At 44.8% G+C, this 27,707-nt stretch overlaps 1 protein-coding gene across 1 annotated transcript; it reads right to left on the reverse strand.

Annotated features, from left to right (window-relative positions):
- Positions 1–930: 930 nt before the first annotated feature.
- gabra6b (gamma-aminobutyric acid type A receptor subunit alpha6b) lies at positions 931–27,707 on the reverse strand. The gene is made up of 10 exons (XM_053846924.1): positions 27,475–27,707; positions 27,238–27,356; positions 27,036–27,103; positions 24,138–24,358; positions 23,368–23,450; positions 22,469–22,612; positions 21,478–21,630; positions 15,790–16,067; positions 10,306–10,562; positions 931–5,380 (listed from the first exon to the last, which is right to left on the reverse strand). The coding sequence occupies exons 1-10, from the start codon at positions 27,507–27,509 to the stop codon at positions 5,368–5,370; spliced, it is 1,371 nt and encodes a 456-aa protein (XP_053702899.1). The 5' UTR covers positions 27,510–27,707; the 3' UTR covers positions 931–5,367.

Here is a 27,707-nt window from a genome sequence, read left to right on the forward strand (position 1 = left end):
CTCCTTTTTCCTTTATTTTTCCTCTTTAGGTTTTGTAGCATTTCATAAAGTTGTTCTGCCTATTTATAGTAATTATTGTCTGATTTATTTGTACAAACTATCAAGATTATTTTTGCACATAAACTTCTTGACAACTAATATTGTGTCAAACTCAGGGCCCAGGGGCCAAATTTGGCCTGCCATTTCATAGAGTGTGGCCCTCTAGCGGTTACACACTGTATAGTTATCTTGAAATGAGCTTGAACACACAATCAAAGAGCACCAAAAACACGAGCACCTCCTGTGTCGCGTGACCCACAAGCCCTTCATTCGGCTGTTTTCTCACCCTGAATAAAAGATGAATGTTCACAATTTACGTGGGATGTTTTGAAGGAGGAACTATCTTTGGACTTGAAGGAGAAACATCGGAAGAAGGTGGACCCTTGATGCTGAAGCAACAGCTTTCTACTAAAATAGCTCTTGTTATTTTAAAAAAAATCTAAATAAAAATGAAGCTGACGTTGTATTTTAATCAACTTCCTCTTATGAACACTTTTTTAAAAATTCTTTATAGAGAAATTTTGTTTTGCATTCCTCATATTTATACTCATATTCAAAACACAACAGACATATTGCACTTATTTTAGCCAGCTATCGTGTCATTTTTAAATGTATTTATTTATTTATTTGGATGGATGCTGTGTTATTTTAACTAGTCTATTTTATTTTATTTTTTTTCGATTGTGATCTTACCTTTTTTAGAATATCGGTTTTTAAGTTCTTTTGATCATTACTGAGCTAAACCGTACAAGTATTAAAGCAAACATGCATTTTATTAATTTTTTGTATTTATTTATGATATTAATTTGAAAAGTTCGACTACATTTTTTTTTTTCAATGAAGCCATGAGCTCAGCGATGAAATGTATCTGGCAAATTCTCCAACAGAAAGTTGAACAGTGAAATAATTCTCCTTTATTCAACATGTTTAGTACAATCTCATCAGACGCGGACGTGTGTCAGTACAAGAGAAATAAAAACACATTTTCTGAAATAAAAAAAAAAAAAGCACATTGTGGAGGAAACCACAAGCCCATGTGTGATGCAGCTACGTGTCAAGCAGGGTCCACCACTGGAGGTGCAGCAGATCATATCCACGAACTGAGTTGTAACCTGCGGCGCTGCTGTGGCGGCGGTGGAGCTGAGGAGGGACGGCGCCAGGAGCTAAACGGCTTCTTTGACCATGTCTTCTACATTCAACAACCCCTAACAAGCACATGGGGTCATGCAAATGAGGTCCTCCCTCGGTGTGAGGGAGGTGAGCGGCGGGGCCAAGGGGTCAGAGGGCGCATCGATGGAGCTGAGAACGGCCGTCACGCGCTCAGCCTCTCTCAGCAGACCACAACTTTGTGTAGTCACAGATCCAACAGGTACAGTAGTGTGTTCTGAGACTGTTATAAACCTCTGTATCGGTTCAAATATTATTAAAAATAATTTGTTCAATGTGAATGGCATGTGATTTAAATAAGCAGAAGACAAACATGCATAACACATAAATACTATTCAGTTTGACAGTTATTGAAGGGAAGAAGTTCTTCCATAAATCATTAAATAAATTCAATCTCTATATTCATAAGTTAATTCTACTCTATTTGTTCTCAAGTTATATTAAATAAGACTTGTATTTTTTTTCCAGGTTAATATGTTAACATCATTTCAGTGACAGCATTTGAATTTTTGTTTAAATTATTATCAAATTTTTACACTATGATGGTTCAACATTTTTTTCTGCTTTTATTCCCCACAAATTGTACATTTATCTTCTATAGATTTACAATATTCTCCATCAAGTTTTGCTTTCATTTCCATGTAAAAATAAGATACGCATCCAGCATGTAACCCTGCAATTAAATGTACTGTAAATACCACTGTAATAATGTAAAAAAATAAATAAATATGAACTGAAATTTCTATGCAGATTAAGTATAGCACAAACTCAGACCAGTTGTCGGAAGGTTTCCTACGGCTCGGTGTGTTGGAGGAGCAACACAGTGATCTGCTCAGATGGAAGGTGAGAGTAGCAGCTTTGCCTCTTGGCTCAGCTCTTTTTTGACCATGATTCTGGATCAGGATCCTTTTGAAGGAAGCGTGGACTTCTTATGAGTGACGGAGCGAAAACCAAATGATTTAAAAGCATGTTCTCGTGATCTGCTTCAGGAGCAAGAGAGAAAAAGACGGCATTATGACCTGGTGGTTGAGGAGGAAACAAAACGGATGTTAGCTAAGTCAACTGAATTATTGAGCGCCAGCAGGCTAGCAACAATTACAGCGCCCCTCCTTCCTCCCCGCATCTCAATTATTCAAACCCAAAGCAACAGTTGGCACAGAACTAAACCATCATTGCACCAAAGAAAAGGTTTAAATCATTCAGCGGGAGACAGGATACATATTCTTGGCATCACGTCTGAGCCTCTTTTTTTTTCATTCTTGCTTTCTTTACAGATGAAGTCGGCGGCTCCATCCCGGTCAGACGAGGGCGACAATGGCAAACTTTGTCGGGGTTCAGCCAGAGTCTGTATTGCATTAGTCATTGCATTGCATAAGTTGAATTCTTGCAAAACTAACACTTGAGATGCAACATGCACGGTTCACTTATTACAGTGTTACAGAACTCCGCATGCCGGTTTCGTCACAAATCAAACATGGAAAAACAGCAACACTATTCTAAAAGTGTCTGACAAATTACACTTCACCACCATTTTATTTCAACCAAATAATCCTATTTATAAAAATTTACAATCGCCGTATAAACAAATGTGCATATACCGTGTTTGGTTTCGGGCCCGGTGCTTGTTGGAGACAACGGTAATGAGATCAGAACTGGTGGATGATGGATTTCAACGCGCAGCGCAGCTTATATTTAGACACCGCACGTGGATTTAGCGCGTTGCGCTCGCTTCTTCGCTGCACGCGGTGAATCACCGTATGCACGGACGCACCGGAGGATTATTAATGAGCATGTTTTGGCATTTGCTGTAATTGATGATGACGGGTTTTAAGTTGGGCTCTTTAAGAAACGCAGCTGTCACCTTGTTTCATAATTGGAAGCTGGAGAGTTGGGGTGGGATTCGCTTGTATACAATTAGGAAGAGGAGAAAACACGAACCTCGTGCTCGTGGAGGCTGGAGTGTTCTCCGGGGAATCGCCTGGCTGTGTTGTGGAAGCGCCGTATTTTGGCAAGCTGGGGTTTCTTGTTATGATGTGCTGCTTCATAACCTTGGAGCATGAAGGGGCAGATTTAGAGACGGTTGAAACGTGCGTCGAAAAATGCGTTTTCATTTGTTCAAATCTGACATAGAGTTTGTGGATAGAAGAGAGAACACGTCGGCAACGATTGGAGCGTGAAGTAGTGATGGGCTGATGAGGCTTCACGAAACAGTCTCCTCAGAGCTCAGAAGGTGGCGCTCTCGGCTTAAGAGTAACACAAGGTGTTACTTTAAAGTTTCAAAGTTACAAAGTAACTTTAGAGCCGTCTACTAGAAATGAGTGCACTGTTTCGTGAAACCTATCACAAGCAAGAAGGTACCTGCCGTGGCATGTTACCGTGTAGATGTCCCGACCCCATTAGTGCTGTCAGAGGTCCTAAAGACAGGAGGAAAGGTTTATCAAGTCGGCTTCCTCACTCCTAAGGCGTAACATCAAGTGGACTTTTTCGTCCAATGTTGACGCTGAAGTCATCTTTCCGTGTCGCATATTTGGCTTCCGCCTGGATCACACTTCACATCCCTCCCCAGTTTCCTTTGCAAAAAAAGAAGTGTTTAAGGAAAGGAAAGGGTAAGCCGTGGGATGGTGCACGATCGCAGCTGCTGGCCACATTAGGTACTGCATATACCAAGCAGCATCACAAGTCAGATAACCTTGAAAGCTAACCATCGTCACCCTCCATGTTCTCATCCCAACCCCAACCGCTCTTTTTGAACATCATGAAATGAAATGACATGCAGGCTAACTTCCGCGTCAACAATGGAAGTCCAGTTCACCACTGTTTTACGCCTTAAGAGTAGTGAGTATGTTGTCAAATACATCGAGCCAAGTTCATTTTGCAGTTGCCTCTGTCTGAACCAAAGAAAACCAATACCCAGTTCGACATTCCCCTGCATCCACTGCTGCAAATCCAAAGTCTGGTCAAAAGAGCGCACACGTCTCTATCCCTAGCTCCCTATGCTAAAAAGTCTTGGGTTGAATCCATACTCAAGCTGCTTTGAGTCGGAGCGCCGGAGCTACTCTGATGCTGCGTTGTAAGTACCTCAGAAGTGAGAGCTGGGAATGGCATCACAGCCATGTTCAGTGCATACCAGTTATCTAAGTTGGAGAAGAAGATGGTGACATCCATGTAACTTCTTCAAGTACGTTTTACGCTTGCAACTAGAAAACCTACAGGATGCAGAGGAAACACAAATTCTCTTCTTGTGCGCTTCCTGTTAACATTAGAGGCAGCCATCTTGCATTGCTGTGGTGCCAATTCTCCCACCTTCCCACTAGGAGATTCTACATCTGGTCAACAGAGGGCATAACTGGGAACACTGGAAGTCTCTCCCCAGGTGTAAAATTCTGGCTTTTACTCAGTGTGCTCTTGAAGTGTGACCATGCTAAATGCGTCCTGAAAATAAAGTTACAATAGCATTTATGGTAATTGAGCTTGCACCAGTTGGACTTGCTCAAGTTGCTGCTGCAAGTCTAGCTAACACCCGCTCATACCTCAAATCTAAGCTGGATCTAAGGTCCAGTTTGGGAATGTTAATGACGATAATTCATTTGAGTTATTTTACGCTCACAAATTCATTTTTTTTCCCCACAAATCTCTGGTTTAAAACTGAGAATAGGTTTGTATTTCTCAAGCACCACCACAGCCCTGTGAAGATCCCCGCTCCCATCCTCCCCAGAAGAGATCATGCCACAAATAAATGACCCGTGATACACTTTTTGACATTCAGCCAAACACCAGCTCCAGTTCACACAAATAGAATCTACAATGAGCAGCGTCGCGCCAGTCGCTCACCGCATTCACACGGAAATAAATACATCCAACGGTTTACAGCCCAGATAATCCCAGCGTCACGTCCCACCGGCGATTGGATGGCAGGGCCTTCTTTTGAGGGCAGAAACAGGGAGACAGATGGAGACGTAGATTTCGGAAACAGGCCCTCAGTCCCGGTGAGCTCCGTGGGTCGTGTTGGCATTAGGAGCCGGTTCATCTCCGAATACAATGCACTGAGGCGGCGTGACAGACTGCTTGGCGAGCATCCTTGTCTTTACTTACTGTGGTGAGTGTACTATTTATAAATCTGTGTGTTTGCATATGTTAAGTGTAGTATCCAGTAACTCCATCTCAGACGGTGTCCCTGTAACACACAGAGGAGAGTGTTAGTACACTTACGTACATCGTCGACACAAACCACGCACAACATTTACTCTGTTATTCCTCTTTTAACCAACTCTCTTGTGTGTGTTCGCAGCATGTGGCTCCGACTTATGCAGTACTTTTACTTTTCCGATGGTCACGTAAAGAATCAATCTTAAGCTACCTATTTTTTTTTTCTTTTTCTAAAATGATATTTTACCATATATGACTGTGGAGTTCACATTAAAAGAGTAAGTATTCATGAGTCAGCAAATATTGGAAATCTCCTCAAAGCGCGACTCGATGTAAACATTGATCCAAGAGTCAAAATTCAGGAGGAGTTTTGTGTCCACCAGAGGGCTCTCCGGTGCTGAGCATGGCAAAAGTGGATCCTCCTAAGAAGCTAACTGATGCGTGGAGCGATGGTTGCTGCCTTTGGAATCATGTGGTAGAATTGTTACGCACGGAAGCACAGGCTTGGACCAAACGGGCCTTAGTTTGGATCCATGAGCCCTTTCAGACCAACGCGGTTCTGGAGCCGGTGCCGCTCGGGAGTCTCAGAACCTCAGTGCTTTCCATCAAACAAGCCCTGGTACCTGTTGCTCAGGCGGAGGCGAACACCCGGACAAAATGACAAGCGGCTATGAAAACGGGAGTGTTTGTTTTCAACCAACAATCAAACATGCGACGACTTTTCATGACGTAGAAGACAGTCGTGTCGGACTGTGTACTGTATAGGCGATGTATTTAGCCAGAGCAAAAAAAATTCCAGTACTTGCTCGACATGCTTCTCATTTTGTAAACAGTGAAGACGACACACCCACGATGATGTCATATTCAAATTCTGAAGCAGTTCTTTTCGCTGCATGAAGACACCAGCCGGTTCAAACTTTGATCGGAAACTGGAACCAGCTCCGAGCCGTGCGGGTGTGAAAGGGCACTCGGAGAATGTGGCTTTGTTGCAGTGTCAGCTAGGCTCTTCTGTAACTGTATGATGACACGCTACTTTGCTTCAATATCTTTTGAATTTTATTTTGACAAGTACGTACGGTTGGCTTGAAGCGAAAACTTCTATACAGCTATAGCTACATTGGTCAAACACTGTTGCCCACGGACGACTCAGAAGCAAAGAAAAAGTTTCTGAAAAACCTGATGTAGGAAAGTGCTGTCTGCATTCGTGTTAGCACATTGTAAATAAAACAGTTCCAACTCTTGGGGAATACAGGAGTAAAACTACATGTACGTTGTTGTAACTGGTGAAATGTCCTGAGTTTTTTACTTCTTGAAACTTGTAACTTGACTCACCCATGAGGTTCAACGTGAAAAGCTGCTTGATGCTACGCTACCTGTAAACCTCAGTGTCTTTTGAAGCTGTTGGTTTAACTTCCTCCGGAGCTTTGATTCTGAGGTGGAATACCAAACTGTGGCGGAAACTCACCACACCGAGTGCAAACTAAGTGAGTGGGACGTATCTCATGAGGAACATGATGGATGGAAGATTGTTTACGGTGGCGCCTCTCGTGCGCCTCCTGAGTGGCCTGTTATTGGACGATCATGGCTTCAAAGTTATAGCTACGGCACTGGAAAATAGGAATCGGGTCGGGAACGGCGTTTCGCGATTTTGATTTATGAGCGTCAATAAAGACGGTGGTTTTCGGGCTCGGCGTTGTGATGGGCAATAAAGAGGAGCAGAGATGCGCCCACTCTGACACCGGCGCCGCCTGCCAGCCGCGGAACCAGCAACCAGCCAGTCAACCAGCTGTGGCCCCTCATGGGAGGAAGTGTTTTCTGCAAATGTGTTTCCTTCACGTCGCGCCCTGAATAGAGCTATTCATTAAAATAGCCCGCAGTCTGTAGGCATCGCTGCCAGCCCCTCCACTGCTCTTACGCCTCCTCTCCATCCTCACTGGAGGAGACACACTTGCACCTGCGCACCAGCTCTCACAGGCACGTTTCTCAACTCAAGCTACTCCTTGCAGCTGGGATCAAAACACACCTTCAAATACATTTGAGCTTCAAAAAAGTATATGATACATACAGTATATAGAATGAAGATGATCATATATTGCTCATTACGATTTGAATAATGGTTATATTGCAAGGTAACAAAATACACTTTATTGTGTGTATGATGGTGTTTATGGATTAATGAAGATTAAGAAAATGTTTTTTAAACAAAACCAGAAAATAACTTTTGTTAGTTTTGGTTTTTTTGTTACACTTTTTCAAAATCAAAAAGTTGTTTCAGTCAAAAACAAAAGGAAATATAATATAGTTAAAATTGTGAAATTAAAAAAAAAAAAAAAAAAAAAAAAATATATATATATATATATATATATATATATATATATATATATATATATATATATAGAATTGTTCAACATTCACAAAAACTAACATTAACATTAATAAATTTAAAATAATAATGAATAATAAATGAAACGCAATGTGTAAAAAAATCTACGCAAAAATAATCCAAAATAATCTGTTTCATTATGAAATCATCAAGTTAAGGATTATTGTCACGTTGAACAACTTTGGCTCTAAATGATATTATTCACATTCCGTTCACAAACACACCACAGTTCACAGGAGATGCGAGATCCTTCAGGTATCGTGGGGTCTTGTTCACGAGTGAAGGGAGGATTCATGAAAGACAGTGTTGCTCGGAAGAAAGAGCTGAGCCAAAAGACAGAGCACGGCATCCATCGGGTCACATGAGCTCTGCAGCTGTCTCTTGACTGAAAGACCTCGATCGCAGCCACAGGCAGGTGAGAATGAGCTTCCTCCTCACGGCGTCTATCAATAGCAGGGCGAGCAGACTTGAAAAGTAATTTAACAGACGCACGCCACGTCTCCTCATCAGCTCATTAGCCCTGAGTTACAGTGAATTTCACGGCTAAGGAGTTAAATAAATCAGCTGTTGGAAGGCGTTGAAGCAGCAGTTGGGTGAACACGAGAGGCCAAACCTGGCAGGCTCACTTGGGTCTGTAGTTGCACCAGGTTGGCGAGCAAGCAGAAGGTATTGAGATCATCGTAATGAGGACGGATTTGTTCGCTCGCCTCGCCAGTTTGGAAGCAGAAGACAACTGGAAAACTTTATCCGTACGTCTCTCAAGTCACATTTTATTTATTTTTGGAGAGATCGTGAAGCCCACGCTCCACTGAGCCAGTGGTGGTGGAGCAGTCGTGGAGGAGGGACAACACAAAGTTTCCCCCTCATGTTACAATTACAACTTCAGCCGTCTGTGATCGCAACCGCGCAATTGTGGCGGAGACATACGGTGAATAATTCAGCAGCGAAGGGTTTAGCTTTGTGTGGCCTCTGAATAATGAAGGAAGGCCTGGAGAAGGAGTCACTTATCAACCACGTGTGCAGCGCTGCTTCACGTTCGTCTTCAAGCAGGCGGGTTCTAACCGATCAATGGGGAGTCGCGATGCTAATGGCTACATTTAGGCGATACGTGTCGAACACCTCGACAGAGGGAAGTGAAGTTTAGGCATGAGGATAACAAACTTCTATTGTAGTCAAATCAATAAATATCAAAACTGCTGTGCTTCCAAGTTTCTTGGTTGACTCGTGGATTAGCTACACGTCGGTATGTCACAGTTCCATTTGTAGTTATGACACTAAACGATATTTGATCAGACATACTGAATAGGTTTTATATTTACGACTGAAATTTAGAACCCTAAATTTGCCCCTCCTCGGTTGGGAGAAGCAACATTTTCAGCCCAGTTATTGCGATCTGTATCCCACTAATTCTTTAGGCCTTATGGTGTGTTCCATTTGTCTTTGTTACATCAGGATTAGGATTCGGGTAAGGTCACCCTTTCGGACTGGGTCAGATTTCCCAGTCAGAAAGTGAGAGTATCCTCACCCCCCAAATCCAAGATGGCTTACCCGAATGTAAACAGGAAGTAGAACTGTTTAATCCATGAAATATAACACATGAAACAAACAAATTTCATCTTCGCAAAGGCCGCGCGGATGGATCAAGACGTCGACGAGGTCCACGTGAGAATAGCTTTTGTGCATCTCCTTCTCCGACTTCAATGACTGAAACACACTGAACTTACTCCCAACTCTTTCATCCCACTTCCGACGTGAGAGGAACGCAGTGATCGACAGGATAGAATCGAAACATCGTCCAGCACGTCAGATGTGCTGTACATTAAGTCGAGGACCTGCCTGCTGATGAAGCTTCGCGAAACACAGTGCTTATTATCAGGGCTCAGCTGGTGGCACTCTTGCCTTAGAAACGTTGGTTTCATTGAAGTAGCTGTTAAAAACCAATGATTTTAGAGCAGAGAGCGACACCTGGTGGGCTCTGAAAATGAGGGCACTGTTTCATGAAGCCTCAACAGCCCATCACTACCTGCCTCTTTGCTAGTCAAACATTGCTTTTCTGCTGACAAGCGACTTGAATTGCTGGCGAGAAAAATCACACTTTTTTTAAAAGATAAAAACAAACATGCAGTTCTGTTGTTTTGTGGTGGTGAAGTCGCCTCTCCCCCTGCCTCTCCATCCCCCTCTCCTCTTCCTCCTCCTCCTCCTCTTCCTCTCCTGACCCGCTCCAATCAGCCAGATTGTTCCCCGCTGAAGCTAATCACCTCTCACCTTCTTATATTCGCAGCGATTTCTGCCCTCGTCTTTCCGCTCGCTGGAATCTCTGATGTGCTCCGCCCTCACATTTGCAAGAGCAGAAAACTGACCTCTTTTTACATATGCCACATTTGTCACCGCTGCCGGGCCTCTTCCAGAACCTTCCACATCTGCATCGTTTTTGCTCCTCTGTTTTTGCCTCACATTCGTAACCAACACAACACCAAACACCCTGCTGTTCCTCTTAAACGCTCCGCAGCGGTGCTGAATGTCAACAAGCCAGGAGAGGATTTGAAGTAGCCACGCGACTGGCGCCTCACCTGGACATCTCCATGGTGTCCTTGGTCAAGTAGACGATCCAGTAGACCAGGTTGAACGCACCGAAGGAAAGGGGGAAGAGGATGCGAGAGTACTTGTCGATGATGCTGGTGCCGGTCAGAACGTTGTTGGCCGGTACCGCCGAGCCCTGCTGCAGGAAGGCTTGAGCGTTGACCGGCGGGTTGGGGAAGGTTTTGGCCGGACGTTCGAAAAGCGGCGCGGAGTTCATCCTCTTCTTCAGCACGTTGCTGGCATCCGCCTGAAAGACACAAACCAGCGGCGGCTCATGAGCACGTGCGGCGGGTGATGACTCAAACCTGCGCTCACAACGCAATCTTTACAGTTTGGATCTGACAGTTTAGACAAAGACTGACAGTTGTGGGATGCAAACACAGAGAACAAAAGCCATCGCTTGAAGGGAATTGACACTTGGTTATCGCCTCAACAACAACAAAAGCGAGACCAGTACACATGCGCCTCGCTCTGAATGAGATACAGTTGGAGGGAAGACATGGTGCAACACCCCCCCAAAACACACACTCAACAAACACGAACAACTTTAGAGGCAACATTTGAGCTAACGCCCATATACACATAAAAAATTCACAGGTTTCTCCTCTCCATTCCACAGGTTTCTGAGCAGCAACACAAACTTTACTTCCACACACTGAAATATCCAGGTGTCTCTGCACAAGAGAAACACTTGTACCTTCCTAAACATGCACAAAAAGTCGCTTGCACAGAGCAGTAGCAAGTCCAACATGGAGCGCCATCTTCATCCGGCTTTTAGCAAGGAGGGCGTCTGGGCATCCTCAGGACCAAACATGAAAAAATGGACGCCCTTCTGTTTCCACAGGAGGACGCCCTAAACATGTTTCCGCCCAGTACTTTCGCCAACTATGATAGAAATTTGCCATTTTTCCAACACTCATACAGCCGTAGCTTGGCTGCCATATTTGTTTACCGGCGTAATCCACATCTCACGATTCCTATCTAAAAGCATGACCCTGATGAACACTGGAACGATGACACCGAAGCCTACGTGCATTCAAAACAAACTCAAACACATCAGCACACACCTACTCGCAGATCAACACACAAATGTAAACCTGACTTCAACAACTGAGGGGCTTGTTGATGGACAAGAGAAAGGAAGACGTTCTCAAAATGAAGCCCTGTATTCGATTGATAAGCAGATGAATGTCAACATCCACTTCAGCTCCTCAGGCTCAAGTGCGGCGTTCGGCGAGGGGCCACACAGCCGATCCATCAAAACCTCCACATTGATCAGAGGGATCGGCTGCTGCTTTTTTTATCCACCGCGCTGCGTTTGGACATTCCCTCTGTCGAAGTGGGCAGATGGTCTCCGTGCAGCGGCTGCTGTCAGCACGTCAGCTACATGCTTTAATATGTTCTACAGTGGAGAGCTAGCAGCGGGAAAAGGTCAGCGTGGTAGGTGTTGAGTGGGAGCGCACATGCTTGTAAATGAAAGGTGCTTGAGTTTGATATTATGTATGTAAATGTAAACCCACAATGTGCCTTGCTCCAGAGAAAAACAGACACACACACCCATGGATTGTTTTCTATCTTATCTGAAATACTCCTGAAGTCGTATCGGGTCAACAATATAATATGCAAAATACAAAATCTAATCTCTGTATGAAGATGACAAATATGATGGTAAACAATTTGATTGCAAAACAATGAGCACACTTTGACCTTATTGTTGTGTTTTGCTCAACAGAACAATATCTTCAAACTCATCGCATCACATCGATGATATATGGGGTCTGTTTTGGCAGATCCTCGCAAAGTTTTGATAAACAGAAGTTGCATTCTCAGTATTTTCAAACAAGATATGCCAAATATATATATATATATTTATAAATACAGTGGTACCTTGGTTCTCGACCACGATCCGTTCCAGACAGCCGTTCAAGAAGCGATTTGTTTGAAATCTGAATGGATTTTTCCCATGACAATGAATGGAAAAAGAAACAATGCGTTCCAAGCCTTAAAATAGTCTTTTGTAGGAGTGAATGTAGAGTGTCTGCTGCAGGTGGCTGTTCCTCTATGTGTGTGGCCGCTGCATGTGGGAGGGGTTGCCGAGTGAGTGAGGTCTCTCCAGAAGTGAAGAGGTGCCCGGTGCGTGTCCAGCTCTGAATGTGCGCTTCTGTGCAGTTTGGCTGTGACAAAGTCATAAACCAAGTCAGGCTCTGTCCCAGACTGGCCTCATCCCTGTCCCAGCTCCAGCCCACAACAGGACATCAAACCCTGGAGTGAACGATCCAGCCTCGGAGGTGTCGAGAGTTCTGGATTTTCGTTCGAAATCCGAAGCAAAAAAATCTCAAAATTTTTGGCGAACTCTGATTTGTTTCTAAGTCTGGGACATTCGAAAACCGAGGTACCACTGTATATGATATTGACGAAATATATTATAAATAATGTTAGTTATATATAATATTAATGTTTCTAAATATTATATTCCTAATATATAATATATATTGCATATTTTCACCAAATGTCATGCCATGAAGTTTTGTTACATCTCCATTATTGGGATCAGAATAGTTTGACATCAAACATGCAACAGAAACTCTTTCATTTGAACTTCATCTGACAGACTGAAAAGTCTTAAACACACACAGCAAAAATTATGAAGAGACTTTATGGTCCATTTACGCACAAGAGCTGGATTTTATTAATAATCTGAGTGTGTTTGGGCTAATTAAGCAACGATGAAAGAGTTCAACTTGGTGAATATTTTAACAGCGACGAACTTTCTATTGACTCTCGCTGTCCAGCTGCTGAGGATCTTGTTTCAAAGGCTAAATATTGAAGTTATGCATGTGAGTCCCGCAGCAAGGAGGCTTCAGCTCGAGGAAAGTCAAGTGCGGGACTGGCCAGAAACAGGGGTTGATGATGTGAACCTGTCGTGCCCACCTGCGGTGAGGGCGGAGCCCTGTGTAGCTGGGACGGCCGCCAAAGTCGCGGTCACCCCCTCTTGTTCGCTTGCGCCCAAACACACTACGCATGAGTGTACAGCACGAGCGTGGCGGCCTGCACCTTTAAATCGTGACAGAAGTGGTCATTTCTATTTCCAGCAGCACACCATTGTCTTCTCTCCTCATTTCTCTAATGCAGAGTCCTCCCTCCTACATGTTTTTGTGAAGCATTTTCTATGATGCATCCCTCCCACTTCATTTTCCCTCTCCGTGCAACGCTCACTCCACCAAAACAATCCCTGGCGTTTCCCTGCATCTTACTCGGCGCGGGTGCACGGGGCCAGCTTTCTTCAGCCCCCCCGCTGTGGCGGCTGCCCTCCCTGTGAGCCTCCAGTGATCTGCTGGATATTCCCTTAATCTATGTCTCTTACATAATCTGCAGCAACAGCGTTTACAGAGCCACTGGCTGTCTCCTCACGTCACTCGCAGTGGCTATCACAGGGCAGGAGAGACGACCGGAGGAGGGACGGATGATGGACGGATGATACACTTGACTGCGTGTGCATATAGATCACACTTCACGTTTCAGACTATGAGGGGGATTGTGGGGACATGAGCGCGTGCAGACGTGAGCAGAACCTTCAAACTGAGACTGGGATGGAGAAAAAAGGGAACACATGAAGAGCACAGCGGGAAAGTGGAGCATGTTTGTGTGTGTGTGAGGAGTTGTCTCGCTGAGATGAGCTCCATAAAAACATCCCATTTGATTGTGAGTTTATTTACATGCCGTGTCTAAAGGGACCAAAAAAAAAAAAAAAGAGGTAGCGCTGCAGTACCTGCACGTGACGTCCAGAGGATTATTAAATCAAACAACACAAAGTCCCTCTCCGCGGTTTGGCTCTGGATTCCGATGACCTGTCCCAGATAAGCCTTGGACCTGAGTCCTCAGAGTCAGATACTCAGCTAAGAACCAAACTTTCATACTTGATATGCAGAACTACGTTACTGCAGTTGCCATAGCGACGGCAGCTCCACACTTCTTGTGTAACGCTGAGAAAAAAGTTGGTGCTGGAGGAGCCATTGAAACAATGCAATATTGATATCTGGTCGTATTAATGAATGCAGCAGCTCTAGCCGTCGCAGGGACGGAAGCCATGTGACAAAGAGCGCATTCCTCCGCCAGAGCGCAGGTTTTAAAAACTTCCATGAGAACTTAGCTACTTGCAAAAGTAAGTACCAAAAAGGACTCGAACCAGGGAAGCAGAGTGTAAAGCGCCCTAAAGTCAACCACGAATCCACTGGCTAAAGCTATAACCATCTTATCTGGCAACCACGAAAACAGAGCATTTTCAGAATTTCAGAGTTTTATTTTCATGTGTGTGAATGTGGTGGTGTGGAAAACTCCTATACTGCATTGACCTCTTGATGTTTATGGGCGGTGGGAGGAAACCAGAGTGCCCAGAATAAACCTTTGCAAGAATATATAAACTCCGTGCAGAAAGGACTGGAAGCAGGAAGCGAACCTGTCACCACCTTGCTGTGAGGTGGGGGCGCTCAAGAACACCACCGAATTGTCATCACCTGTTCTTTACTCCTTTGTCCACATTTCATGAAACTTTAAATTAAAATATATTCAGAAGTACCCATCCATCCATCCATCCTCAACTGCGAGGGCAGCAGCTTCAAAAGGTCTCCTGAGCAACACCCACCAGCTCCAACTGGAAGATCCCAAGACGCTCCCATGCCAGTGAAGAGGTACAGTCCCTCCACCTGGTCCTGGGTCGACCCCTCGGTCTCCTCCCAGCTGGCCGTGCCTGAAACACCTCCAAAGGGAGGCGTCCTGGATGCTGCCTCATGAGATGCCCGAACCATCTCAATTGACTCCTCTCAACGCGGAGAAGCAGCAGCTCTACTCCGAGTCTCTCCCGAGTGATGGACCTCCTCACCCTATGTCTATGGGAGACATCCGCCATCCATCGGAGAAAACTCATTTCAGCCGCTTGTATCTGGGATGTTACCCTTGACCTCGTATTCATATTGTGTACCATCAGGGTTGCCACAGCAAGTCCTCCTAAACTTTTGGAGAACCCTGGAGAATCTCCTGAGAGCTGATGAAATCCAACTCTACACTCCCTCTCTTTTGCCTACAATGTCTCCCAGTCCCCACACACAGCACCCTCACTAACTTCTCATTATATAACACCACACTTCCTCTCTCACAACTCTTCTTTGAATTCTTCTACAACATCAGAGCTGCCCTCACTTACACCTTGTCCTGAACTGCCTGAGCAACCATCTCTCCTCTATCCATCCGCCACTCTCACTCACTATCTAGTAGTTCCTTGCCCTAAATCTACCAAAGCTTTTCAACCGGAGAGCTTCATAAATCTCATTTAAGGAACATCAGAGGCAGACTAGTCCTTTCAAGCCATTTCTCACATATTCAGACACACCACCAGAGACCTTTAATTATGAGTCCAAACTGGTTAATAGATCAGTCAGCAGATATTTGTCAAGTGTGAAAAAGTCTGGCAGACTCACTGAGGAAACGTCTCCATCGGCACCGCCGGCTGCAGCTGGGGCAGCACCTGCAGCTGCCGCCTCTTGAGCCGCCGCTTTCATGGCCGCTGCCTTCCGCAGCTCTCGGTTGGCCTGCAGGGTTGAGAAGTAATTGACGGCCGCAAACTCGATCAGCGCCGAGAAGACAAAGGCGAAGCAGACGGCGATGAACCAGTCCATGGCCGTGGCATAGGAGACTTTTGGCAGCGAGTGTCGGGCGCTGATGCTGAGCGTGGTCATGGTGAGGACTGTGGTGATACCTGCGGGTGAGGGGAGGCAGTGGGGACAAGGAGAAAGTATTATACTTCCGCTGAAGCCGTTTGGAGGAAATCGGAATGAGCTGTGAAGGTTACGTTCCAGAATAGCGAAAGAGAGAGAGACTGAAATAGAAATATATATATTTTAAACATATTTTAGCCCTTTGAAATGGTTACAAACCTTCGACACTCTACTGTCCTTGAACACGTGGAAGGGTTTCACTGTCTCTACAGCAGTTACGACTTCCTCTGAATCGTGGGGTCAGAGCCTTTAGGAATCTGAATGTTAAGCTGTCATCATAGGGGCTTGCAACAAAAAAAATCCACGATATCACATACCAGGCCCAAGAGAACTGGACACAATACAGTACAGGAAAGGCCATTCATTTTCCGATCCAGGATAACTTTCTTTTCTCCAGATACCCCCAGCAGTTTGTCTAGAGCAGCGCTGAGACGCTCCTGGCTGAGAAACCTCATCGACCAAATGTGTCCTGGGTCTGCCTCAGACCTCTTCCCACTCAAACAGGGCTGGAACACTTCATATGGGGGTAATCCAAAAGGAAAGTCTGGCAACTAGTTTCCCTCAATGAAGAGGGTCAGTGGTTCTATTTTGAGTCTCTCCTGGATGATTCTAAAGGAGAGTCCAGCTGCCCTCTGGAGAACAGTAAGGTCCAGAGCTTGACCTTCCAGTCAGTGCCCAAGGCTTGTGATCACAGCTAGCAAAATGCTACGTATTGCCTCCAAAACCACCGACGTTGTCTGAACTATTTACTATGGTTTCTGAAAATAGGGCAGAAACCTTATTAAAACCAGACTCACAGAAGTGTCCACTGCAAATCTCCTGAGATTCTCAGTGACACAAGCAAAGTATGAGAGTTACACTGGTTTGAGACAACAAATTGCTTCAGTATCTGGATCCCGGTTCAAAAGTGGTGAAGATGAAAACTCCACGTGGGAATGCAACGTCTGCCTTGCTGAATTCCCAAATCCCAACCGCTGCTTATTAATGTTCCTGGTAGCTCATTTTTTAAAGCAAGGGAGCGCGCCCTTCATTCCACACAAGGTGATGAACATAATGCTTCTTCCACCTGCAGAAGTGTGTGGAGTTAATTATCAGCCGGGAGCATTAATAATAGTGTGCCGATAAGCGTGCGGCGTCTTTTCTCACATTCCAAAAACTGGAATCACACATGCAACATGACGCACTGTTGTAAATGGATGAACACAACGTGGCATTTTTCACATCTGCAATGTCTTCATGTATGATGAAGAGCTGTCGTGACCCGAAAGAACCTCATATGTTCCTCATATTTCTCATGAAACAGCATTTCAACTACAATATATTAATATTGATCAATGTGAAGCTTTATTTAAAAACAGAAATTACCAGCGGTAAACCTCGCGGTGTGGACATGTACCGACGAGAGAGAGCCAGTACATTGGTAGATGAAGATGTTGAGGTTGGTACTAGAAGTTACTACTAGAAGTTAGAAGGTACTAGAAGGTTGGTACTAGTGGAGAGGAAGGGCAAAGAGGAGATTTATGGACGTGGTGAAGGAGGACATGAGGGTTGTAGGTTTGAGAGAAGAGGAAGCAGAGGACAGGGGGAGATGGAGGGAGATGATCCGCTGTGGCCACCCGTGAAGCGAGAAACCAGAAGGAAAAGAAGACCAGCACCCTTGCATGACCAGGTCACTTCCCTCAAGTATTGCCACCTTGAGGCTATTTTAGTTTCTACAATGTCCACGATGGCTTCTGTGCCGTCCACAAATCCCAAGGAACATCTGGCCATGACTCAGAGACCAGCTTGCCAAATGCTCCTGTGCCCCTCAGCCCATCAATACCCTCTTCTTTGCAGATCTGCATGGAGCTCGTGGACATCAAAACCAAGTCTGGCTCAACAATGTCCCAACCCAGAAGCCCCCCTGAATCTCCTCGGTGGGTTTCTTAGATAAAGTCCATGAGCTTGGTGGGGCATCTTTCATGGAAATGCATCTTCTGGTCATGGTGCCAACGATACCATCTCCCAAAGCCTCTGAATGGCAGGTGAAGATTACTTCTAGTGATTCCCTTTTTGGCGATAAGTCTGTGTCTCTACCACATCGAATTAAACATCTGGATGTTCTCCAAACCATGCGATGTTACAGCCGACTGTATTCTGCATACTCTGCTAGCCAACAACAAACAGCCATTCTCCCTTAGACATCTGCCTCAGGCATTGAAAATGCCACGTCATGTGACATCGAGCTTGGGGGAGTTTTGCCAAAAAGTCACTCCAGGGCATGCTAATCCATCCGAAAGCAGACTTAACCCCCGGCCCCTCATGAACATGCCAATAACACAGACGAAATATCTGTAAACATTTTTGGAAAGAGCCACCAGAGAGGAGGCTGAGGCAGACACAAGCCTTTCTCAAACAGTCCGCATCAGTCAGAGTATTAGCGGCGTTCATCTCCGTCATTCATATGAAGGGGAAGCAGATGGGATGAGGATCAGTGCCTTTAAATGTGCGGCTGTGATTCCCACAGGGAAACAATTCGAAATATGACTCCTCTGACTGATGAGTCATTCAGATCCTCTTGAGTCATGAGGCACCAAAAGCATAGAGTTTGTCAATTCTATGTAACATAGAACATGGAACAGTTTTTTGAATATGTGCGTCTGACTCAAGGGACTTTACCTCTAGTGTTTCCTGATGCAGCAGTGAGTCACAACTTGAGTCACTCTGGCTCATCTTGATGTGTGTGATTCATTAATTCCAATATTCCTGTTACCAATAAGCAACAGGAACGAGAAGTCAAACGCGCTGAGATTTCTCCAAATAATCTGCATATGGAGTCTCACTGACTAACATAGAGATGTGCGAGTCTCCAACCACCATCAGAGGGACTCATTCACATGTTGCCAAGTACATTAGAATGAACCACCTTAAGATGAGTCCCCAATTCCCTACTATCAGTTCACTTCCTGTTGAGATTTCTCTGTCGCCAAGGAGGACTATTGACTGAATGGAGGTCACTGACTAGACCACATGTACAACTTTATAACAAACAAAAAGTGAAGATTGTGAGTCATTAGAATGGTGGGATCATGACTCAGGGGTTAATTCTGAGGCGCTCCAGGTTCAGAACTCTCACTTGCTTTACACTTTGACTCATTTTCTCTGTCATTCTGGCGCGACACTCATTAGGCAAAGTCGGATAAAGATGCTGACAACTAAGATCTCTCGTATCGGCCCATTAACACATCTCCAATTCACTTTTATCAAGCTAAACCAAGCAGGCAAATGGGGCCATTGAACGCCGCTGCCCGTGCTTCCACCCAGCGCAAACTGTAGCCGGGCACATTTCATTAGCAGCGCAGGAAATGAAAGGGGGATTTAATGTGTCTGGGAATGTCGGAGAAGCATTTTCAACACCCCACTTGAGCCGGGGAAGTTGCGGCGCAAACTCGGAGCGATCGACGCGGGCTGTCTCCAGCTTAAGGATAAGTTAAATGCTTCCGATGAGGAGGGAAGAAAGCCTGTCATGGTGGGAGGGTGGGGATAAGAGAAAGAAAGAAAGGGAGCGAGTGGGAGGGAGGAGGATGAAGAATGAAGACAGGATAGAAATGAAACGCTGGGGGCACTTATGGGCTTTTATGAGAAAAGGTACAAATTAGGCCACACTCAATTAAGTCTGTGAGACTTGTGCTCAAGGGACTTTCAGCTTTTAGAGGCTGCTGACAATACAGCGCACAACATGCTATAGCCTAATGTACTGTCGGCGTGGCGTATTCCCGCTTCTTTCTGTTTTCTCCGTCGACTTCCTCGGCCTCTATCTTCAAGCCGTATGAACTTTTTTGTCCTCACGACGTCTCTTCCCGAGTTTTTAAGGCCCAATTCTGTGGAGACTGACGACAGCGGGATGAGCGAGGATAATGACTCGACACAGATGGAGAATCCATATGGGACCCTAACTTTTATATTAACAGTGACAAGTGGAATATAAGCTCTGACGGATTGTGCGTGGTGATCGGCTCCCGAAACATGCCCAGTTATGAGAGTTACTGCCTTGTCCTGAGTCTAATGTACGGACACATCAGGAGATGTTCCAAGTCTCCCCAAGTAGCTGGGATCAGCTTCACCTTCTTGTATCAGCGGTTGCCAATCTCCGACATTCTTGGACTTACACTGTCTCTCCCCTTTACGTGCCCAAACCATCTACCCACCTTTCTCTTCAAACTGTAGCTCTCCTTCATTTCTGATCTCATCCTTTCTCCACCCATTGACAGGCTTCTCTGACTCATCTAACTCTGACTCCTGAGGCTCCTCAAAGGGCCGCAGTGGGTGCAGGTTTTTGCTCCAGCCAATCGCCGTTTCACCAGTCTGAAGACTGCGATCAGTGGATTGTCATTCTGGTGCGACTTGTTTCGCTTCACACCCGATAGGTTAAACCGTGTGTGCTTGTTTGGTTGGAACCAAAACCTGCACCACAGCGGCCTCTTTGTTCACCTTGACCATCTCTTCTTAACCTCCCTCGATTTCTATCCACAAGTCTGGATGACTGACCCCAAAAATTCTCCCCAGCTCGACTCATTCACGAGTCACACAGAAAGTTTCCAAATAATTCACCACAAACCACTAAGTCTGTGGGACTCGCTTGGGTGTGTGGGATTCAGCAAGTGCATCTCTTCTACTTGTTTATCGTCGGGTAACAAGATCAACTTCCCGATTCAAGTCAGAATAAATGAAAGCGGTCTTTCATCTAAGCTTCAGCCGGTAATAAAAACAACAGCAACAATCAAAGGTACTCTGAGCGGGAGGTATTTTGTTTTGGACTCGCTGCAAATGCTCGTGGAGTTTTGCGGAACAAGAGAGCCAAATGAATGATTACATCACAGGGCCAGCTTTTCAGATCAGACCAGTAATGACGTTCCAACTGATCCATCAAAGTGAAGTCTTTTTTTTTTATTATTATTTGTCATTCCCTTTCACTCCAAAGCAAGGAAATGTTACTTTCAACATTCCGCTCAGAGGAGGACTCAATCGCTCCAGAGTCCAGAGGTTCTTGTCTGGGCAGACGCTGTCCGTCCATCCCTCTGTGTCTGCCGCTGCTCCCCGGGCGAGAGGTTGGTGACAACTGTAGCGTAATGAAATGTGAAAGAGCGGAACCTGTGAGTGCTCGGAAGTGGGCCAAGTAAACAGCCTCCCCCTCTTGGCCTTGGCATGACCAATTTAGAAAAAACACGGAGAGATAGATTTATTTCCAATTAATTCATCGGAGTGTAGGAGGAATAAAGACGGGAAGCAGCGGTTGCTATGGCTTTTCTTCTGCAGTGCGAGTGGACAGTAAAGTTTTCTAAAGTTACATCTGGGCTCTGGAGTGCAACGAAGTAGGCGGACGGTGAGAAATGCGGTTTTGTTAAAGCTTACCGAAGACGGTCCTGGCTGGAACGGACTCCTTGTTAATCCAGAAAGAGACTTGCGCCAGGATGACGGTCATGATGCAGGGGATGTACGTCTGGATGAGGAAGAAGCCCATCTTCCTCTGGAGGTGGAAGTGGACGGTCATGATGACGTATTCGCCTGAAACAATCCGGGTTTTAATCGTCTTTCCAGAGCCATTGACTTACTTAACTCACATCGCAGTCATTCTAGTTCAACAAACTGAGGAACAAAAAGCTTCTACAATGAGGCTGTATAGACGAACAATATGCAGGGGAGGAATGGGAAGCCATCGAGTCCTTGAAATCCATCAGGAATATTCAGATAATACAGCTACTCTGAGCGATTGCTTGAAGGTACTTTGTCCTTTACACTTTTAGTTCAAAGCGATACGACACAATCTCTCGGCTTCTTTAAAGGTCCCTGATAAATGATGATGGTTTGAGGAGACCCGAGGGATTCGTTAACCCAGATCTGTTCCTCGAAAAAAGAACAGCTGTTATCTCAACTCATTCTTCTAGCGATCGAAAACAAGTGTGAATATTCAAACTTAAGGTTTAATCCACTCCTTTACTGAGGAGTTTATCACCTTCTGCTTTCATCCTCCCTTCATTCCAGTCTCATCTCTGAGCATGATGCGCTTCCTCGACCAGTCAACTGAAGATAAGGTGATCACAGAGATCATTTCACGCCTCGGGTGAAGACAAACGGAGAGAGTTCATTTCGCTTTTGGCTCCAAATATCAAAGCAACTTGGCGCTCAACTGAGAAATAAACAGACCAACAATCGTCCTGGTGCTCATCCTCAGTATCTTCTCTTGTACTTCTCACACTTTCTGACGGAAAGTCAGGGAGTTATGAGTCAGAGAGAAAGAAACTGGGGTCCACACTGGGAGTGTATTGACTCTCAAACTGACACCTCAGTAACCGTCGAGGAAAACATGATGGCGGTGGCAGCAGTGTCTTCAGGTGTGTCCTACCTGTGTTGGATTTTAGTCTCTCGCTGGACACGGTTTGGCCGATGAGGTCGTACTGCAGTAGGCTGGACGACTCCTGCGGCACCTCCACCGACGACAGAGGGCCTTTCTTCCACGTGTAGACGATTTCGCTGATGGGGTACGCGTCTGAGAAGACATGGGATTTTCCATCAGAGAGAGCCAGGGCGCCTTTGATGACTTTGCTGATGTCAAACTGGTGATTTGGCACTTTGAAGTGGTCATGGAGAAGTAAAGCTTCACGGAAAGGACAGATTTGGAAGGTAAAACGCTGCGATAGAAGAAGAAAACGCAGGCGATTTTGGTGGTTTGGTGGACAAAATGGAAACTTGGAAGCCTCTTGGATGAAACAGTATGAACTTCAACCTAAAAAAACATCCTCCACAAATGTTAAATATTAAATAGAAATGACTTAAAATAAATCCAAAACAATAGCATACAAAATTGAATACACTAGAGTTAAACATAAACCACAATAGAAATGAATTTCTAAAAAAATATATATATATATATTATAAAAATATTATTACAATACAAACGTTTGATACAATTATTTAAAAAAAATAGAAAATAACATAGTAACAAGTAAATAATAAAAAAAAGGGAAAAATCTAATTAGAAATGAACAATTAAAAAAAAATAAAGTACTAGTATCCAGACAAAAAAAAAATCTGGATTGAAAATAGAAAAAAGAAAAAACCCAACAAAATATTGTTTTTGTTTTTGCATTGTCCCCGCAGCACATACAAAAACCACCCACTGTCACTGCCTCCTCAACAAATGAAAACGGCAGCTCGCACTGATCCTGTCACACATCCATCGAGTCGTTGTTTAAGAGTGACACCATCTGTCAGAGTGGCAAGGCTCAATACAAACAAACTCACAGCTCCCAAACTTGAGTGGGCAGGCGTGGCCGTCCATGGGGAAGTTCATCAGCCGCATGGGGCACTCGGCGTTTATGGTTAACCTGTCGGAATGGAGGAGAGCGGACCGTGGATTCATGTTTCATTCAACACTGGACAGCAGCAACAGTTTGTTTCCACTTCGAAACAACACCTGTCTTAAGCTTCGGTTGCTGACTGGTCATGTGACCCGCGCGATGTCGACAAAGTCTTCCAACACGCCATGTTTGTTTGGGTTTTATTTTTATGCAAAAGTAAGCAGGTACTGTCGCCACCAGGGGCTCTTCGTTGTCATGGTAACGAATTTTACATTAGTTTCTGTGCTCATCTGCTTCAGCGTGAAGTTGTCCAACTGCGATGGAAAAAAATATTCATCATTTACACAGTTTAATTTAAATGTAAATAAAAAAGAGATCAAGTCTATTGAATAAGATTGGAATTAAATAAATGAAATTTAAGACAATGGAATATACAAAAATAATTTAGTAAAAACTATGTTTTTTTTTTTAACAATATTTGTGTTAAATGTAATAAAGTGAGAAAGGAGAATATCCCACCTAAATTCATATATTATTTTATTACTTTTTTGACCCAATATCAATGTGTGTTCTGGAGGTGCGATGAGTTAAGATGGCTGCCTGTTTTCGGGGCGCTTCTGAGACACATTGGGGGGGGAGGGAGTTTTTGTTTCACCTCCGCACGTGCCTGCACTACTCCCATCTTGGCAAAGCTCTGAAGGTCAGCACGGTTACCTCATGGTGTAGAGGATAGTTCCGTTCTGCATGATGCGGAACAGCTTGTTGGGGGTGGTCATGTTGTGCGAGATCGACCTCTTGCCGTTCCGGAAAAACGTGTCCGGCGTCCAGATCTTGCTGACCATCAGGTTGTTGAGCCGCAGGATCTCGATGGGGCCCTCGAATTTCAGCCGCTCGTCGATCCAGGTCTGACGGAAGAACACGTCCATGGTATATTCCTGGAAGAGGGAAGGTGGGTTAGACAGAGCGGATCACGCCTACTGCTGGTGCCGCTTCTGCTCCTGCTGCTACTCCACTAAGCCTGGAGAGAACAGCAGATGGGTTTGTGAGCCACCGTTTCAGAAAAACCTGGCAGGCTGCGTCTGTATTTTTATTTGGACCCGCACTTCTAAAAATATGTTTCTAAGATCAGGATGTAGGTTACTTTCACTCCTTCCTCGCCGGACCTAGATCACTTCGTCCATCCATATCTCCACTTTCAATCGATCCATCTGCATCCATTCAGTGCCTCTGAGTGATTCTTCATATCTTTGTATCGCCCTCATTTCCATTCCAAGTCCCGTCCATCTCGCAGCAATGGATATCTGAGCTTCAGTCTGTATGTCACTGTTGCTCATCATCCATCCATCCACCCATATCCCTTTATATATCCATGCATCCATCCATCCATCCATCCATCCATCCAGCTACGAGTATCTCTATAAATCCATCCATCCCGTTTCCAAGGATCCATTCCATCCATCCATCATCCATCCATCCAGCCATCATCCATCCATCCATCATCCATCCATCCATCCATCCATCCATCCATCCATCCAGCATCTCTATATACCTATATAGTATTTTTCTCTTTTTTCCATCCATCCATCCATCCATCCATCATCCATCCATCCATCCATCCATCCAGCCATCATCCATCCATCCATCCATCCATCCATCCATCATCCATCCATCCATCCATCCATCATCCATCCATCCATCCATCCAGCATCTCTATATACCTATATAGTATTTCTCTCTTTTTTCCATCCATCCATCCACCTATATCTCTTTATAAGTACATTCATAATCCATTCATCCATCTTCCTAGTATCCACTGAATTCTCTATTTATTCATCAATTAATTCACCAATATCTCTATAAATCCACCCATCACTTCCCAGTATCTATTGCATCGTCCATCCTTCTATCCATCCATCATCATCCATCTCTTCACCCACACCCATCCATCCATCCATCTTCCCCACTATCTTTGGTGTCTGCTATTTATCCATTCATCCATCCATGTTTCCCAAAGCCTTTTGCATCTGCTATCATCCATCCATCCATCCATCCACCCACCCATCCATCCATCCATCCATCCATCCACCCACCCATCGATCCATCCATCCATCCATCCATCTTTCCCACTATCCTTTGCATCTGCTATCTATCATCCATCTTTCCCAGTATCTTCTGCATCTGCTTTCCATCCATCCATCCATCCATCCACCCATCTATCATCCATCCCACTCTACTATCTATCCATCCATCTTTCCCAGTATCTTTTGCATCTGCTTTGCATCCATCCAGCCATCCATCCTTTCATCCATCTATCCATCCAGTGTTTCTATATATCTATGTTTTTGTTTCCTTTATTTTTATTTTATTTTGCTTTTTATTTCCCATCCTCCCAACATTCCACCCATCTTTCCCAACATTTGTTACATCGACCATCCATCCATCCATCCATCCATCCATCCACTGTCCAACCAACCAGTATCTCTGTGCACTCCATATCTCTCTCCAATCTTTCACCCACCCAGTTGTGTCTCTCATAACTCTCCATCTCTGTATCTTTTCTGTCCATCCATCAATTGTTCCATCCTCCACTACATCTCAGCGTCTCATCAATATCCAACCACCCATGTGGCATTTCTGTACATGAGTTGGTCTTCATTGCTCCATCCATCCATTTAGCAGCTTGCAGATCTGTCCATCAACATCTTACAAGATATGATTACAAATATGATTTAGATTTCTCTCTTTTCATTCATCAGCTTCAGCTCATCATTTGAAGAGCATCCATCCTTCTAGCTAGCCACAACTTTCGGCGACATTCCTTAGCCGCTACCAACGGTTGTAAGTAATTTTCCTGTGATTATTACATGCAATATTTTGTCTTTCATATTTTTGTCCATAAACAGGCTCAGGTAACAAAATGATTTGTCTGTCACAAATGAAAGAACAAGCTAAAATTCTCGCTAAGCTAATATGCTAAAGGGGAACATCCATCACACTTGACTTATCGGTTTAAGGCTCCTGAATGAAACATTGCGACCCACGCCACAACTTTCAACGCACTTTGACTGAAATATTTTCTGGCTGGCTCGTCCTCACGTTTACTGACGCTTCACCGGAACGTTCACCAGATAGATACATCAGCGGCGTCTTCTCATCTCCACTGACATCATTTATTGAAGCTCCGCCGTCCCAGCCAACTGGATGACCCGATTGACTCGCACATCCGTTTGCTTGCAAAAGTGCCACCCGCACATCCCGCGGTGGCTCTTGGAGTGAGCATTACATGCTCTAGAAAAGTACCTAAAGCCTAAAGCCGGACCCGTCGAAAGTATCACAGACATATAGCCGCTCAGCCTATCCCATGCCAGGAGTGGCCGGCCACATCTCGCTCACTAACCGAGGATTGTCAACCAGATTAAAATCCTAAGCTGCGCTAATGACATCCTGCCCAACTGCTGGAATAATGAAGGCTGAGCGCGCCATGACTTGAGGGCTACATGCATATAGATTCACACACAAGGCATCTATACATACACTCTCCATTGTGTTCATGCAGCAAAGTGTTGGAAATAGACTGCACACTGGAATTAACCTTCGCTGGGGTTTACATACCATCTCAACATCTGAGACTGGTCCGAAACTGGTGACAAAGATGTCTGTTTTGACCTCTGTGACTGGACCTGTGGTGGGAATAATACATTACTGATGCATTTAACAGTGATTCATTCTTCTCAAATTATAACATAAAAGCTGTCTGTAAACTTTATCTAGCATCAGAAGCAGCGGTTTTCAGTGGAAGAATATTGAAATATACCTCCAAATCCGGGTCGTAGTCTGTTGTCATACCCATCCAGTAATCTATCCAATATGCGCGTGATGTTATCCAAATAGATGCTGGTGTCACTGTGCTGAGTTCCCAAAACACTGCTGCAACTATGAAATAAACAAAAGGCAACGGAGGCGGCGGTTATGAACTAGTTTGATTCCAACATACATCCGCGCCCGGTCCTGCGTTCGCCGTGCGTAAAAGTGGAAGAGTTGCCATACTCACCAAGACAGAAAGAAGCACGCAAAAAGGAGCGCCATGCCTCGCAAACTACAAATCCCTGCTCTGGACTTTTAAAACCAGCATAGTCCATCGTGTAGAAACATGATTCAACGCGGATCGGCTCTCGCTTTTTTCTTTTCTTTTTCTAGTTGTAAAGCGTTCGAGGATGCCGCGCCACTCCAGCACGACTTGACTTCCCCTCCAGTGCGGTTGCGCCTCGGTCTGACTCGCTCAGT

Source organism: Synchiropus splendidus, chromosome 17 (assembly GCF_027744825.2).
Source record: "Synchiropus splendidus isolate RoL2022-P1 chromosome 17, RoL_Sspl_1.0, whole genome shotgun sequence".
Taxonomy (NCBI): Eukaryota; Metazoa; Chordata; class Actinopteri; order Syngnathiformes; family Callionymidae; genus Synchiropus; species Synchiropus splendidus.